The 18,410-nt window shown below is 45.2% G+C and overlaps 1 protein-coding gene across 1 annotated transcript in view; it reads left to right on the forward strand.

The window, feature by feature from the left end:
- The window catches only part of Rsrc1 (arginine and serine rich coiled-coil 1), a 249,324-nt gene extending 241,719 nt beyond the window's left edge, over positions 1-7,605 (forward strand). The window contains exons 10-12 of the mRNA XM_090328487.1: positions 3,688-3,794; positions 5,951-6,103; positions 6,848-7,605. Coding sequence (XP_090184613.1) covers positions 3,688-3,794; positions 5,951-6,103; positions 6,848-6,940 — 353 coding nt within the window. The 3' untranslated portion in view covers positions 6,941-7,605. The remainder of the gene's footprint in view (positions 1-3,687; positions 3,795-5,950; positions 6,104-6,847) is intronic.
- Positions 7,606-18,410: the final 10,805 nt, after the last annotated feature.

The raw sequence follows: 18,410 nt of genomic DNA on the forward strand, positions 1-18,410 counted from the left end.
TCTCAGACCGGAGCATGGCTCCTGTACTGGAAGATAAAAGCTGTGTTGGTTTATTTTCATATTGTAAGTCAGGAGAGCTAGCTTTCTCCTATCTGGCCTGTCACCTTGTTAATCCTGAGGTGATTTTTTAAAGCACAAAGATGATGTTCTGTTTTCTCTCATCTTTCTCCTTTCCTTTATAATTTCTGCAGTGCTGTTTTAATAAGCATGCTGGCCTTTTGGCCAGGTTCTGTGATAACACTTTTATTTGTATTAGGAGCTGGTTGTGTTTCCAAATTTAAAGCTACAAACACTACCGGCATTGGAAAGCCAAACTGTCTGTGAGTTCACCTCTGACATTTAATACTAATGATGTGCTTTTGCAAATCCAAATGAGAGAATATGTTAGAGAAAAACCTCAGATGCCCTGTAGTTGATAGGAAGGAGACCTCATCCCGAGTGAGAGACGACGTGAGATAATTAGGCCCTGCACAAACAGGGTTAGGTAGCATGGTGCCCACTATGGCCTCCCCCGCTTTATTACCGTTTCTTATGCCCGCACTGCTAAGCATCCACTGGCAAGGGATGTGTAGATTTTAGAAAATTAGCTGGACAGAGAATCTCTCGTTTCACTTCATCTTGTAGTTAGCCCACTGCATAATGAATGCCTGGAGGAGTGTCGCTGTGGGGACATGTATCCTTCCAGAACCTTCGGTGATGCTGGGGCCACTCCCAGCAGCTCCTCCCAGCCTCCTACACACATCCACCCTTTGGGGACATCTCACAGAACCTGGTGTTCTCTCAGTCCAGCAGGAGCCTGCACAAAAGGGAATGTGTTTGTGATTGGCCAGATATCTTCCCATGCTCTTTATGTTTACTTCTATATCAGCATTCAGCCACTCAGCTTAGAACTTCCAGGATATGAAAATCACTCTTCTTGTTCAGCTAGTTCTTATGGAGGATTCTTAGAAAGTACCTCTCACCGTCAAACGTGAAGTCGAGGCCCATCATGGCGCCATGCCTTTGCTCAGGGCATAGTGGTGCAACCACTGTCAGCTTGGAGAAAAATGTAAGCAGTGAAGATGTGTGTTGTGTTCTAGTTTTTCTGCCCAGCCAGCATGTGGAGAAGAAAATACAAAACTATGGCATGGCCTATGTGTGTAGTTTGCTTGTTAAGATAGTGACTATAAGAGCAAAAGACTTGAAATAACTATCAATAGAGCACTGGGAGGAAAAATAGCTAGTGTAAAATGGTAAAAAAAAAAAAATAGATTACTATGCAGTTGTAAAATAGAACAAAGAAGTCTCTAATATTCTGGAAAGTTACCATGAAGACATGTTAACTAAAGTTACATATAGGAGTGTATAATATATACTAATTTTATGTAATAAGCAAAAGAATATGTCTACTTCCATTTTCAGAAATAATGAGACGATAATCCAAACATAGTAAACATAATTGCCTATGTAATTGGAGAAAGAACTAGAAACATAGGCTAGGAAGAGAAATCTTAGATCTGCATAGTAAGGTTGAAATTTTTAACACTGAACTATTTAACTGCTTAAAAATTGCCACTAATCAATTCTAAAAATCAGTAAAGAACTGAGATACCTGGTTCTTTGGCCTCACACTTATAATCCTGGCTACTCAGAAAGGCTGCGGAACTAGAGGACTATAATTCAAGGCCAACCTGAGCAGAAAAGTCCAGCCAGCCAGCAAAAGAACATGCCTGGCGGTGTGACTCAAGAGGTAGAGTGCCAGGCCAGCATGCACAGGCCCTGAGGTCACATCCTAGATCCCCCTCCATCCTCACAGAAGAACTCAACTCTGTAGATGAAGTTGATGGAACAACCACATTAAAATGGTTTCAGGAGACTTTAGAACATGCTGTTCCGACAGTTTATCAGAAGAATAAAATCATAGAGACTGAAAAAATGTTTGTCATTAATACACCTTGTTAATAGAAATGGCTGTCTTCTTATTTTGAAACAAATACATAGTCACGTGCCTAATCGTTTCAGAGTAAGAAAAGATACACAAATACACAGAAAGGCTTTAGAAATCCAATGGTGTTTAGTTAGGTTGGCAGTCATCAGCATGAACTCGTATTCATTTTTCTTGTTGACAAAAGGCCGCATGCTGTCTTGCCCACTCAGAGCAAGACTGTGCCACTCTCTGCATGCAGGCGTGTCTGCTTTGCTGCCCCTGGATGAAGTGGGGTCTTTGTCCATCAAGGAGGGCGGCCTGGGGCACTCCTGGGGTGTCACATCTGGTTTTGGGGACAGCAGCCTAGAGTAAGAACTGCCCAAAATGCAGACAGTGTGAGCCTGGGCCCAAGTGCACTAAGTGTGTAAATGCCCACTTTCACAGCAGTGATCTCTAAGCCAGACTGGATAAAGAGAAGAAACCGGATGGCTTCATGACATCCCACAGTAGTCAGCGAGGACAAGTCCTTCATTATAGAAGTGGAGCTAATAAGTAAAGGAAGACTAGAAAGAATTGTTATGAAATAACTGATCTAAGAAACAAGCACTGATGTGGTAAGCCATTCCTTAAAAGTGGGTGCAGATCTGTTCTGGGGGCTCAGAGCCGCTAGTCAGGTCTGTTCTCTAAACCTGCGGATGTGTGTTCTGACACAGGGGAACAGTGCACACTTCACCTGGGCACACTTTTGGTCCAAAGAAATTGAGCCCAAGTGCAGTGAGGTCCCTGGACAGGGAAGCAGGCGCATGACGTGTGAGTGAGGGGCCACCACCCAGCTCCTCTCACTGATGTGGCTAGACTTCAGGGGTGACAGGAGACTGCTGTGTGTGCACCCCGCCTCAGTCCTGTGCAGAACCAACTGTAGGAGGCGTTTTCATAGGCAGCAGGGAGTCATCAGACTCCGGCTGTCTGTTGGAGTGGTACTAAGGACAGTATTTAAGATAGGAAATGATAGCTCCATTATGTTCTAGTTTTAACTACTTACCTGGTAGGATGCCTTCTATAATACTTAAGGGTAACAGGACATGCTTTGTGTGATTTATTATTTTGTTGTGTGCCATTCCTAGGGCTTGAACCCAGAGCACTGTTTCTCAACTTTTGTGCTCAGGCTAACTTCCTACTAAATGAGCCACAACTTTCCTTCAGGCTTCTTAGTGGTTAATAGGAGAGTCTCATAGACTTTCCTGCCCAAGCTGGCTTTGAACTCAGCCTCCTGGGTAGCTAGGATTACAGATGTGAGCCAGTGGTGCCTGGCTTCAGGTTTTACTTTTCATACTTCAGGTTTCCACTCTGAGGTGAGGATGGGTAAAATTCAATGAGAATGCCAGAAAGCTTATGGTCACAGATATCTGAGTGGTGAGTTCACTGCGCTCTTACTCCTTCCGCATGTGTGCATGTCCACAGTAAGATGCGGAAGTCACAGTGGAGGCAGAGCTGTCCACGGGAAGATGGCAGAGCCGCCAGGTTTCCTGCCCAGTCTCCTCCTCAGGGGTGAACCTCGATGGCAGGACAATTGCAGTACTAACCTCCAGGCCAGCCACCTCCTACAGAATAACCCCAGTATGTTTTCTTTCCCTCTCCTTGAGTCTTGAAAGAATGTCCCATGGGCCCGGCGCTGCTCATGAGCTCACACCAGCATCTCCGCCCTTCTCCCCTCTCTTATACCAGTATCTCCTCCCTTCTCCCTCTCTCACACCAGCATCTCCACCCTTCTCCTCTCTCAGACCAAGTCACCCTGGTGGAGCAAGTGAAGAGAGTGAAAGAAATCGAAGCTATTGAAAGTGACGCTTTCGTTCAGCAGACGTTCAGATCCAGTAAAGAAGTCCGGAAGGTAGGTCTGCACTCGGGCCTGGGAAGCCCAGTTTGGGTTCCCCTGCACGGTGCTGCCCAGGGGATTTACCTGCAGATGGGAGCATTCCTGCCATAGGTGGATGACCGGTGGAAAGAATGTCTGCACATCACTGAGAGATGAATGACTGAGAGTCCCTTCAAGTGTCACCTCTATAAAACCACCCTACATCTGCTGGACTTCCCATGGGTTCTCTGGCTCCTTCCTTACTCTGCCTAGTGCTGCTAGAGCCATGCTCCTCTAGCAGGAAAGGGTGTTCTTTAACATAACCACGTAATGAAGACAGAGTCACACTTAGGCTCACTCAGAAAGGCGCTGCGTCTGTTGGTGTGTGAATGGCTGGGTGTCCAGGTGATAACTCATTGAGTGTTTCCTCTGATAGGATTTAAGGTGTAATAAACTTTGAGCTATTATGTATGTGTTTGTAAGCATCCATGTTGTCTTTATGATGAAATACATTTTTAAGCCAGATGTTGGAGGGCTCACACCTGTAATCCTAGCTACTCAGGAGGCTGAGATCTGAGGGTTGTGATTCAAAGCCAGGCCAGTCAGGAAAGTCCTAGAGACTCTTATCTCCAGCCCGATCCACCAGTTCTCTTTCATTAGGAACTGTACTTGGAAATGACCAGAAGAGGACAGACGAGGAGGCCTGAATTCACAGTTGCTTGAAATACAAAATGAGGGACAATTTATTAGCTTAAAAAGTGCCACCCACTTCTAACCCTGCAGTGTCTGTGTCTGCGACATAATGCTGAGATCAGGATGCCCAAGACGCTGAATTATTTATCAGGTGATCACTTAGCCAAGAGAAGTCAATGACCCTGGTGACCGCTTCTAGATTGGAGGAGATGGACGGAGACAGACAGGTCCTACCACAACGAGGATTGACTCTCTCCAGGACCAATTACCAGGAGCCTTTTCCCCCCCTTTCCTTTTCTGGAAAGTTCTGTGTGACCAGTGAGCCTCTAGGAGAGGCTAGTCACACCATACCCCCTTCAGCTGGTACAGTCTCTCTCCTCAGCTGCATTATTACACTAATTAAGCAGTGATATCCTAGACACTATGTCTCTTGCAACACATTGATCTAACTAGTTTAAGTCGGCAGTCAAATTCCTCTTTTCTGAGTAGATAATCTGATAGCTCCCGATACTTCATTAATGCTAGGAGCCAAGTTGTAACTTGTTTTCAAACTGCTGTCTCAGATAAACTTGTTATCAATTATTTATTCCTGGACCGCAGACCAGTGGAGGATGCTCCTGTGTTCACCAGGGGCCTGAATCACTGTGCAATGGGCCTTGTGTTCTTTTATGGGGAGGTGCAGGTAAAACTGGATTTCCCAAACGAGCCGCCAGGTGGCAGTGTGGCCCAAAGCCAGAAGTTGTATCCTCATACCTGGAGGTTCATCTTAGTCTAGGCAAAATTTTCTAAGTTCTCCTCCCATAAATAGAAAGGACTAAATGAATCTCCCCACAAAGTTTCATCGTCTGTTATTGAATGACGCAAGCACTTCTTAAACACAAATATTGCATGTAGGTTAGGACCGTGCTTGATTGTGTATGAGAAGGTCTGCACTTATTTTGGGTGGGGTTTGTCGCTGGCAGTAGCACACGGCACCACGTGACACCCTAAGTCTCTTCAGCAGATACAGCCACAGGCTTGCTGCTCCCTAGCTCAGCAGGCTGAGACGCGTAGCAAACTCTCTGTTGTCTCTGTGTAGGGCAGAGTCAGATCCATCAATATTCCCTTAGATGTCTATAGGAGGGAGACTCAGGATTCCCACAACTAGGGCTGATGGTCAGCCTCCGTCTCACAAGTAGCCCGTCTTCAGATAGCTTGTGGAGTGGATGATGCCTCCCCCGCACGAGGGCCTGCAGGTGCGGCACCCTTCCAGAGATCGAGCCTCAGGACACAAGGACACGGAATGCGAATTTACCTGAGGAGTGTACAGAAAGCACCAGGCCCACAGAGACTGATAACCATTGCTTCACTGTTGTTACATTTGTGTAAGGAACAGTTGTTTCTCAGTAGCACAGAGCTTTTCGAGATGAAAGTCGAAGGCCAGTGAACAGTGGGCATGGAAGCACAGTGAGCCTGTGGGCATGGCTTATGTTGAAAGGAATCTGTGTTGGATGTTTCAGGCAGTGGAGCCCAGTGAGGTGAAGCCAGCGGCCCCAGCAGCAGGACCCACGGCCGTGGCTGCCGAGCCGCCCAGTGTTGGGAAGGAGCTGGACCCCAGCAGCGTCCCTACAGCTATCAAGTACCAGGATGACAACTCTTTGGCTCACCCAAATGTAAGGGCCTCACTCCTGAGGCGTGTCTGCCTGGAGACACAGGCAGTTGACCTAGACTTCAGACTCTGTTACCTATGTTTGACTCTGTTAAGATGATTCAGCCCATGTTTCCTGACATTTAGAAGTATTCTGTTTAGGAAAAATAGCCTGTGGAACTAGAGTTGTAGCTCACATGGTAGAGAGCAGTCTCAAGTGGAGAAAAAGCAAGCAAGAGCACCAGGGCCCTGAGTTCAAGTCCCAGTATTGGCAACCTTCCCCCTACCCCCACCAAAAAAAGACAAAAAAGGACAAAGAAAAGGAAAGAAAACCCTGTCGCTAATTCTAGTGCTAGCTCTACTTTGCTTTTAGGCATATTATTAATATATTTTGCTCTCTTAAGAAATGGTATAATTCATTGTTTCAGAAAGGTATAGTAAGTGAAGTCAAAATATAGAGTACAAAGCTATTAACTAATAGTGCTACCCTTTTATGTGTGTGGGCTTGTTTCTTTGTATAGTAGGGTTTGAACCCAGGTCCTATGCTGTTTGAGCCACATACCCCCAGCCCACCAGTGGTGTCTGTGCTGGTCCTTTCACTCCAAGACTTTCTGAGCATTACTAATTCTTGACAGATGACCTACAAGTAAGAAGTTCTCCAAGATTAGATAGCATACACATCTTAAAAGATGTATTCTATAAAGACAATTTGTGTTTTACTGTGTCAAGTCCCAGCTGTTGGTCCACAATAACGTTTTCTTTTTTTCAGTTATTTATTGAGAAAGCTGAAGCTGAGGAAAAGTGGTTCAAGAGATTGATTGCCCTTCGACAAGAAAGACTAATGGGAAGTCCCGTCGCCTGAAAATAACATGGTTAGCGTTGACATTGCTTATGGTTAACGGTGTGCTGCTTATGGGTAAATAACATTGCATTTGGGGTTTTTAAATCCCAGTACAACTTTTGCACATAAAAAGAACTTAGCTGAATAGATAAAATGGTGATGTCCTCCTTTCCTCATGTAGGTATGAACACTTGTTGATTTGGACAGAGTCCAGTCTAGCAAAACCAGTGTGAAATGCAGATATCGTACTGCTAATAGTGTTGATCATAAACTTTCAGTGTTAGTAAAAGGTACCCAGTAGTGTTCCTCTGTACAACTGGAAAATTTCAAGTTTTTTATCTCAATAATGATTAGTTATGCACATGAAAGACATCAAATTATTTTGTGTGAATATGAGATTTCATCTCGTGTGTACTGGCTTTTGAGTCCTTTTTCTCACCTGTTTGAAAATGTTTCCACACAATAAAAGCACCATCTCAGCCAAATGAGTATGTTAAAGTAGCATATTTGTTGTTAGAAATCTTGAGAGGCCTAGTGGTAGAGCGCTTGCCTAGGATGCACAAAGACCTGGGTTCAATTCCTCAGTACCACATACACAGAGAAAGCCGAAAGTGGCGCAGTGGCTGAAGTGGTAAAGCTCTAGCCTTGAAAAAGCCCAAGGCCAGTGCATACGCCCTGTATTCACGCCCCGGGACTGGCAAAACAACAAAAAAAAAAAAAACAAAAACAGAAAAAACTTGAGAATTAAATAAATGCAATTTTGCCTAGAGACTAGCTTCTTCAAGGTGTTTCTGTGGAAGTACTAAGCAGACCCCAGCCCCTTGAGACAGAAGTCACTCATTCATTGTCTTAGTCACACTGTGCAGGTGTGAGAGAACACTGGTCAAACATGAAAGAGAAAAGACTCAGCTTGGCTCCTGGTGCCAGAAGTTTTAGTCCCAGGTAAGCTGCCTCTGTCTTGTGCAGTCCTGGCTGCTTACCTGATAGCAGCCAGGAAGCAGAGAGAGGGAGATGAGCAGAGCCAGGCTAAGACTCACCCTCTAGAGGCACTCTCCTACTGACCTGCTTCCTCCCAGCCCCCACCTCCCAGCTGCCACTCAGCTGTGAGCTCACCAGTGGCCCCGTTAGCATACTCATGGTCCCAGCAGTGCTCAGTCAAGAGCACCCCCAGCTGAGGCCAAGCCTCCAGAAGAGGTGGAGGGAGGGAAACTTGGTATCTCCATCACAGCAGCATGCTGAACCTAGCCGGTAGTCCAAACACCCATGAAGCAGAACTGAGACTTCACCGGCCAAATGCTGCTTCTCTGCAGCAGCAATTGACAGCCGTACATTCCAAGCTGATCATACCAGTGGTAAGGGTTTTGGACCTTGCTTTGCCAGACTGGCTTTCCATCCCTGGGAACTGAGTATTTCCCCTTTCCACTTGGCTCTGTCATCCAGTCTTCCTCTAATGTAGTCTCTGGGGACTGTACACAGAACTCCTTGACATTGGCTTGCCCAGCATATGGGGCACTCCAGTGCTATTTTCTGTTTATATTTCTGAAACTCCTAAGATTCAAAGGTCTTCTGAAATTGAACCTGTGAAGCGTGTGAGCTCGGTTACCAGGATGTGGGAAAGCGTGTGTGTGGTGCACACTCACTCACCTCCCACCACCATAGGTCTTGTTTGTGAGGCTGCAGTGTAAACCCTCACGTTCCCAGGGATTTCAGAAAGACATTTGAGCATTGAAAATATCTGTATTTTAAGTTTTTAACACAGCTCATAAACTTTCCCCTTGGACTAGACTGTGGACTGTCTATGCAGACAAGCTGGGCAGGGCAGTTCTCTCCATGTGCCTGAGAAGGGGTGAGATTATCAGGAACCCCCCCACACACACCTGTACACACAAACACCAAAAGCTTCAGCTAAATAGATTGGCATTTTGAACCTACATGTTGCATGGAGAGGAGAAAACAAAGCTGGAATTTTTTAAATTAAACTGAACAACTTGATCCCTGAATGAACTCAGTAACTACTTACCCCCGCCCTCCACTCCCTCCCCCCCACCCCGCTTCATTTTGACCCATCGTTGACTTTGTTTACCTGTGTGCCATAAACACCATTTGATAACCACAGACACTAAGTCAAGTATAACAAGAAAGACTCCACAAAACATAGCCAAGCACACTCACCAGTCTAGGTGAGGCATGCTGGGATAGCCTCAACCCTCTGGGATAGCCATGCCTCCTGAGCCTGTAAAACAGCCACGCCTCCCTCATTCCACCAAGGGAAATAGCCCAAAATCACTGAGACACCCTGCATACTTTGTGAGGCCATTGATTTCTTATAAGGCAAATGCGCTCATAATTCTGGTTGGATTCTTTTTTTTTTTTTTTTGCCAGTCTTGAGCCTTGAACTCAGGGCCTGGGCACTGTCCTTGGGCTTTCTCAAGGCTAGAGCTCTACCACTTGAGCCACAGCACCATTTCTGGCTTTTTGTTATGTATATGGTACTGAGGAATCGAACCCAAGTCTTCATGTGTGCTAGGCTAAATTACCACTAGGCTAAATTCCCAGCCCCTCTGGTTGGTTTATTATGCCCAATACTGGACAAGTTCATAGGGAAAACAGAATGAGAACATCGCTAAGTACACGGAGCAAGGCAGCTGAGATGGGAAGCCCCTGGGGTCCTCACTGGCTGGCTTCTGCATACAGCACATCAGGGAGCACAGTAATAGGACCGTGGTGTTTCATGGAAATGAGAGAACAGAAAGTCCCTCATAGGAAGGCATGTGTGCCGGGCCCTGGCTGCTCTTTAACTGCCTTGGCTCACTGTCACTCTGCCCTCCATCTTGCTCCCAGCCCAGGCTGCAAAAAGCCTGACTTGCCTAGCCTGGTGACCTGTCACCTACAGACTGGAGAAAGCTCGAGTCTTCTTCATGGTCAGATCTAGAAAGATAAAATTAGTGAATTTTACAACCAAGGCAGTACAGCTTTCAAAGTGCCAGTGACGAGGGAGTGGGCACAGGCATGTAGTCCATATTTGGGGCATCGTGAATGGACCCTTTAGCTCCTTTGATCCCCCCACAAAGTGATAAATGAGTTTTCAGGCAGTGGAGGCCACTGATGTAGTAAGACAACACTACGCTCAGCCACACACCACTTTATTTTTAGGCTGACAAGGAATGGCAAACTGATCTGCAGTTTGCAGTGATGAACTGAGCTGACCTCACTTCTTAGTGTCTGGAAATGGTGTAGAGCAGGCTGCCTTCCAAGGCTCCTTAAGAACCCACAACTGAAATCTTATCTCAGGTAAAAGCCATGATTGCAGTCTCGCCTCCCTTTGTAGGGTTCAAGAACATTACATTACAAACCAAAAATGGAATTTAAAAAATTAAAAATTTTAGATATTTCTCAACCAGCAGCACAACAGATTGAATAACTACATTGAAGACTGCTTTAGGGTTTTTGTTTGTTTTTGTTTTTGCCAGTGCCAGGCCTGGAACTCAGGGCCTGGGCACTGTCCCTGAGCTTTTTGCTCAAGGCTAGAGCTCTGCCACTTGAGCCACAGCACCACTTCCGGCTTTTCTGTGTATGTGGTATTGAGGAATGGAAGCCAGGGCTTCCCACATGCTAGACAAGCACTCTACCAGTAGGCCAAACTCCTAGCTTACAGTTTTGATTTTTTTTTTAAACAAATTCTATACCCAGGTCATTTGGCCATACTGCAGCTTTCTTCTTTCCTCTTTATGCTTTGATCTGAAGAAGGTAAGTCACAAGATGGCTAACCTAGTAGTAGCTCAAAAAGATCACTTTTATTCAAAACGTGTATTGATTTGGCCAGTGTCTAGTGACATGAGGCAAAATAGAACATCATCCAAAATGCTCACCATGGTCAATCTGTCCCTCTCTGTCAGAATGGAAACACTTCTGGGTACCTGCCGTGGAGGAGGGAGGAGCCTGTTCCGTGTCACCTGATAGGTGTTCCATGTAGAACACCTGACTCCCTGGCCCTGGGAGGAACTAGAGCGCCCTTTCCACCTGTCTTCCTGCACCTGAGCCTGGGACCATACTCAGAGACCCCGTCCCTGCCTTCCCACTAACAGGAGGACCAGGTACCGAGTGAGTGCTGAGCTGGTTACTCACCATGGCCTAAACTGGCAGAATGCTGTCTCTGTCTACTCTTGAACTTGAGGTTCCAGCTCGGAGTCTTCTTACTAGCTTCTGGCTAGCATTACTCCAGTTTCATTTCTAAGTGATGGCATTGTGTTCATTTTGAATGTCCTTGGGACAGTATTTCACATGAAGCCAGGAAACTTTTGAGCATAACAGTTGAAAAATACCATTATTTCTTTAATTTGAAAAACTTTCAGAATCAATACAATCTTATGACAAAAATTCTTGTTGTCCTCTAGTTTTTAACAACATTGAGGTTTGAACTCAGGGCCTCTTGCTTGCTGGGAGAGCGCTACCATTTGAGCCATACCTCTGTCCCTTTCTGTAAAACAAAGACAGCAGAGGCCAGTGGTGTGGGAAGAGTTAAATATTGTACTCAAATATGAAGTTCACATATGAGGCTTGTAAAATAAATATGATCACCATTTTACTAGACCGTTCTCTATGAGGATTTTAAATTTTGCTTGATATTCATTTACTTGTATCTTTTCCATAAATTATGTAGTGCAGCATAATACAGTGTAGGTGGTTCAGGAAGGCTGTAGAGGCTCCGTTCATCACACCCACCTTCCAGTCTGGCTGCATGAAGGAGAGCCCAGCCCCTCCCTTTTGAGATTTAAGTTTTTTAAAAATCCAAATTGACTACTGTTCCATACAGGAGATATTGGGACTGCATTAGCTTTTTATCTGCTATGACCAAAAAACATAACAAAACTTGAGGAAAGCAACTTAGAGGGATTTGTTTTGGCTCACCATGCCAGAGGTTTCAGCCCATGCTATGCCAGCTCCAAGGTTTCTGGGCTACTGTGAGTGGAGAGAGCTGCTCACTTCATAGCAGCCAGGAGGCAGAGAAAAGATCAGGGACTGGGAACAACCCCCCTCCCACAAACACACACACCACTACCCTGCCAGCCTCCACCTCCTAGTTCCTCACTGCCAGTGATGCCATCAGCTCACAAGTCGAAGGGCTAAGCCAGTGCTTAGCTCAGGGTCCTTGTGGTCCAGTCACTTCCCCAGCCCCCACCTGAAGAGGCAGGGTATAGAGACCCACCACTGCCCCACAGCTGGATGAATCCTGTGCGTGGTAAGTACAGGGCTGGTGCAGAAGAAGCCATGTCTGCATTGCATATCCCTTGGACTGTTGGCTGACTGGAAAGAACTCTGGCTGTGGGCAGATAGAATGTTGTAGGTCAAGAGCCAAAATGATCTGGAGCTGCGCCGTCCTGTCAAGAGCCATTGCCCATCAGCTTCTGTGCATTTGGATCCGCACAAACTCTTCCTTTGGAATGAGCTGTGTCTGGGGTCTACATTTGATAAATGTTTTTCTGGCTAGGCATGGGGTACTATAATGCCAGCTATGAGGGCGGCAGAGGTAGGAGGCTCTAAAATTCAAGACTTTCAGACAAGTTTGTGAGTATAGATCTCAAAAATAAAAATACAAAACAATGGCCCCATTGCTGGGAGGGGGCTTGGGGAGGGACACAGTCTCTAAAAAATGTCGTACAATCTTGAAAATGGACCTAACTGGAGCACATCTATCTGTCCAAATTTCATAAACCCAGAAGGTAATTTCTTTGGATGTTGCCAGGTGGCAAAATTCCTCTCCTAGGACTCCAGAGGTGGCTTCACAAGCATTGAAAAGCTGTATTTAGCACTCTAGCCGAGCCTCGTGTACAAAACCTCCAGACACAAGTGACATTCAGCCTTGAGCTGTTATCTGAGTCGCCATGTACCCCTATCGGAGAACCCACATGAGATGTGGGTCCTGGATTGAGCCCCGCACCATTCATCACCAGCATGTCTCACCCTTTCACAGACAGGACCTTCCTTCCTCTTAGATTCTGAGCATGATTTCATCTAGTCCTGTTTACTAGCCAGGCTGCCCAGTAATTCCTATCACTAGGGGGCTTTCTGTCAACAACAACTAAGTTAACTGGGAACCATGACCTCATATGAGGGAGACAGTAAAGAAATTCCGTTTCTGAGCCTGCACTTAGTCTTCCTGGGGAGCTAAGGAAGAGAAGGGAGCTGGCTCCCTCTGTCCTTAGGAGAAAGGAGAATGGTCTTTTGATGCTCCTACTTTGCCATGGACATCTTATCAAAGAAGCAGACAGCCAGCAAATATTGGCAGAATCCTCAGCCTGTGCTAGAGGTTCATTTGCCTGGAATATTTTCTTGCCTGTATTTCTGGAAATCAAATGGGTTGGCAGATATTGACAAGAAAGTAGATTTACCATTGGAGAAAGGTGGCCCCTCCAGCCCAGCATGGAGCCATAGGTGACATGTAGTGTTGTAGACAGAATAGCCCATCTGTAGATTCCTCAGCATGTTGTAGCCAACCCAGTGACTTGCTTGCAACTGACAGATCACCCTAGAAGTAGAGGCTGATTTCCAACATTAGTTTCTTCTGACTCTCCTGGGATACTCGCTCCAGTGTCCTGAGCTGTGCTAGAGAAGGATCAGATCCTCAGACACCACAGCATGGAGGAAAGCATGGACAGGGGCCGTCTGCTTGTGGGTGCTACCTTCTAACTTCCAGCTGAACTTTCTACCAGAAGCAGGTGCCTGCCCCAGGCATGGAGAGTAATGCATCCAGCCATGCCCTCCTGGCAGAGCCGAGCCGTCTTCAGTCCTGCCAGGCTTCTATGAGCACATAAAATGGCTGCTTTATACCACAGCATTTGGAGTGGTTTGTGAAAGCAGTAAGATGACACCAGCTTTATGGAGTCATTGGACATGAACTCATAAACACCAACGTGTATGTGAAGATCTCCTTACCACTGGGCAATTGCTGCTGCTGCTTGTGCCTGGTGGAGCTATGGACTCAAACCTGCAGTGTGACACGATGTCTTCTTCTCAGGTTCATAATCTGATGAGCAGAAGCTGTGAGCGCCGTGAAGATGGGAGATAGTGCTTATAAACCATAACACAGCACCCAACCAAAGAAAAGGCAGAATTCATCTTTTTTTAAGTTAAAAATAGGAATAGTTTAATTTTTCAGAGTTGATGTTACCTGTCTGTTTTTCCCCCTCTTATTTTACAAAGCAGACTTACTATATAGAGCTTGAGCAGCCATACCTATAACAGCATTTGGGTTAAGTGAAAATTACAATTAGAAAATGAGAATGCCATGTAAAAACAAATACAGGGTTATTTGATGCCTTTAGCTGGAAATTACATAGCCTAAAGCTGACTGTCGTAAGACCAAATGAGCTATGATCATCAAAATGACTGAGAATTAAGAAAGAAAATTAATTCCCAAAGGAAATCACTGTCGAGCTCATTATTTCAGGAATAACCTACCTTAGGACTTTAATTAAAAATAATATTTATTCAAAATAAATTAGTGCTGGCAGGTTTGTGCAGAATCCATATCTTGGCTATGCTAAATCTTCTTAGATTAAGGCAGACATCATTAATCTCATTTGAGATGCCTTCCAGTGCGTCAGCCCTTGTAGTACGGGGCGATTTCTTGCAAAAGCCTTTTTATCTGCACAAAAGAGCAATAATTCATGCAGATACCTAATGTAAGACGGTCCAGGCAATTAGAGGCATCGCTGCGAGATCCACTCCTATACTTCATCATGTCAGCAAGCATCCCATAATGACTCTGTTCACAGGGGGAGGCCAGCTGCCCCAACGCTGCCATAAAATTCACAGTGGCTCCTTCATCGTTTTATTTATTTATGCCTACCAGTCTTTGTTCCAGAGAGTGATCTGGCAAAATATTGCCAGATAAAAGACAAATTCCAACAGGTCAAAACAGAAAATGGGAGAAAGAATGAGAGAAGAAAGGAAACAAGTTAGAGAGAATGGGGCTAATAGCCAAACGAGTGCTATAAAGTTGGATTAAATCTATTACTTTGGCTCTGAGCCTGTTGAGATGTTTTTAAGTTTTTGTAAGCTCTGGGCTTTGAACTCGGGGCTTTTTTCTTAGCAGGCAGATACTCTGCTACTGAGTCCTGCCTCTAGCCCTGTTATATTTTTCTGGCCAGGGGTATGTCTAGACCATGATCCACCTATTTTGGGCTTCCCATAGTTCTTAGGATAACAGCCTCATGCACCACACCCAGCTTCCCTCCTTCCTGTCTTCCCCAGACTTTTCTATCTAGGCTTGTTGGAACAGTGATCTTCCAGATCTCAACTCAGCAGCCCCCATTGCTAGAATGACAGCTGTGTCCTCACCACGCCCAGTTGTGGGCTGAGAAGAGTTCTTGAAATCTTCTCTGTGGAGGCTGAGCTCAAATTGCCATCCTTCCATCTCAGCCTCCAAAATAGCTAGGGTTAAAACCAGCAACACCACACAACACACACACACACACACACACACACACACACACACACACACACACACACACACACACACACACACACACAAAAAAAAAAAAAAACAAATACAAGCCCACCTGTAACCTGTGAACCTGGCCTTATTTGGAAATGGGTTTTGTCCGTGGTACCGTGGAAGCAGAGCCTGGAGGGTTATGTGGCAAGTCCATGCCATAGCAACCTTGAGAAGCTGGGACAGGGAAAGAAAAGAAGTTTCTCCAAGAGAAGTTTGCTGCAGGAGAACAAGCCTGTGGCAGCTCAGCTTCCAACTTTCAGCCTTCAGAACTGTGAGTTTTATGGTTTTAAGCTATGCAGTTTATGGTACTCTGTTATAGCAACTAGAAAAAATTAATAAAATATGCTCACATTTCCCCTACACTCCTAGCATATATACACATTGCAAATAACCAATGAAAAACAAACTGAAAGAAATAATCTCTTTAAAGTATTGCCTGACTTTGCATTTAATACCTATAGTTACTATATTTTCTAGCTAATGATAAAACATAGCAAATGACTAATATTTAAAGGAAAAAAATATTGAAATCAGCCAATCACAGACTAATAGACTGTTTTGTTGTTGCTGTTAATTTTGGGCAGTACTGGGCTTTAAACTCAGGGCCTTACATTTGCTAGAACAGCACTGGACTACTGAGCTACTTTCCAAGCACCTGCCATCTTTCCTTTTTTTTTTTTTTTTTTGCCAGTTCTGGGCTTGAGCTCAGGGCCTGAGCACTGTCCTTGGACTTTCTCAAGGCTAGAGCTCTACCACTTGAGCCTCAGCACCATTTCCAGCTTTTTTCTATGTATGTGGTACGGAGAAATCAAACCTGGGTCTTCGTGCATGCAAGGCAAGCACTCTACCACTAGGCCAAACTCCCGCCTCCCCCCCTTTTTTTAACTAGCACTTTTTGGTAGAGTCTAGAATTTGTGTATAGGCTGGTGTGGCCCCCAGTTCGCCTGTTTGTAATCCCCATAGTGAAAAATGGCAGGCATGAGACACCATGCCAGATGTTTGTTGGTTGAAACAGAGTCTGGGAATTCTTTGCCTCAACTTCAAACTGCTATTCTCCTAATTTCTGTCTCCTGAATGGCTAAAAATATAGGCAAGAGTCACTGTGTGCCCCCAACATTGTTTTTGCATGTGTAAAGGGACTTTTGCTATCTTACTTAATGTGCTATTAACTGAGGCTTACATACCTCAACATAAAAGATAATCAGCCTTCAGTTGTGGACTCTCATTTCCAGCTACACATGGCTCCATTGTAGGCTTTGTGGAAATCTGAGTTTTGTCACAGACACACAAAAAATTGGGATACTCTAGTATTTTAAATTGCCATTCAAAAAAAATCTTTATCTTTTGAGTAACAGCCTTTGTTTTATGTACTGGATAGCATGGCGTAAAAACTTTAAATACCAGCTAGGCATCCATGGCTCGTGCCTGTAATTTTAGGGTCACAGTTCAAGCCAGCCCAGGCAGGAAATCTGTGAGAATCTTACTCCAATTAACCACCAAAAAGCCAGAACTGGAGCTGTGGCTCAAGTGGTAAAGCACTAGGCCTGAGCATAAAGACTCAGGAACAGTACTCAGATCCTTAGTTCAAACCTCAGGATTAGCACAACAAAACATTTCTTCATGTACTTCAAACAAATCCCTGTACCAAATTCTGCACAGTTGTAGTAATTCACATGTATTCATCCCATGTCATTGAGTTGTTTCTCATGGCGGTGAGAGGTGACTACAGGTCAGAGAAGAGAACAGCTTCTGCAATGCTCAGCTCTGGGCCAGAATCCCTGTTGTACCCATCCCCAGATAGAGAGGCCTTGTCAGCTGGATCAGGTTGTCTGGAAGCTACCTGCCCTCCTGGGCCTCAGCACTCACTTCTCCACCACAGAGAGGGTACTGGCCTCATAGGGTTAGGTGAAGAACCAAATGCAGTTCAGTTTTTCTTGGTGGCTACTTTTAAAATTGGGAAATATTAGTATAAGTGAGCCCAAATTAAGTCATGATTTTGAAGAACTCATGACACATGCCCTGAAGTATAAAAGCCTCAGAGAGAGTCATGTCAAAGAAATGTGCAGGCCAAGCCTTCTGTCTGTCTGTCTGTCTGTCTATCTATATGTATGTATGTATGTATTATATACGTGTGTATGTTGTACATATTTATATTTGTGCCAGTACTGGGTGCTGTCTTTTTTCCTTTTCAGTCAAGACTGGTGTTACCACTTGAGCCACAGCTCCACTTCTGGATTTTTGACGGGTGAGATAAAAGTTTCACAGGTTTTCTGCATGGATTGGCTTTGAACCCCAGTCTTCAGATCTTAGCTTCCTGAGTAGCTAGGATTACAGGCATGCGTCACCAGCACCCATCTCTGTCTATGTTAACAGCTGTGTAATTGTTCCTCGAGGTCTAATCATGCATGGGGTGCTGACCTTCTCTTCAGCTTCTAGGGTCTTCCCCCTTGCTGGCTGTCCAGCACTGGAACACCCAGCCCTCTGCTTCTCTTAGAGAAGGTTCTATTCACCAGTGCAGGGTCCCCTCCTCGTCTTCCCTGGAGCATGGTTCCATAAATGCAGATCACACAGAAAGTGCTCCTTCCATATCCTTCCCAACAAAATAGGACTCAATGAGGACTTGAAGAAAATGCCTGCCCCTGTCCACAGAGAAACTGATCTGTGAGTAGAAATTCATCCTAGAAAATCTGCCACATGCTTCCTGATTCTGTTCTCTGTAGGCCTCGACTACCACTCCGGGGAGATTAACACTGGAAAATTCGTCTGTGAACACACCAGCTCCTTGAATTTCCACTTCACTGGTGGCAAAGCCTGGCCTGGTGTGTTTCTCAAAGCAACTGTGCCACATGTGGTGAGATGATTAACAGCTTCACAGCATCAGTCCCACGGGGTGAGGAAATAAGGATTTCTTCTGGGACAGCAACCAGTTGCTCTTTGCCACGACCCCAGTGGCAGAATCTTCTCCTAAGGGACTGAAAATTCAGTTGCAGGAAA

The sequence above is a fragment of the Megascapheus bottae genome, chromosome 1 (assembly GCF_031878675.1).
Source record: "Megascapheus bottae isolate mThoBot1 chromosome 1, mThoBot2.hap1, whole genome shotgun sequence".
In the NCBI taxonomy this organism is placed as follows: domain Eukaryota; kingdom Metazoa; phylum Chordata; class Mammalia; order Rodentia; family Geomyidae; genus Megascapheus; species Megascapheus bottae.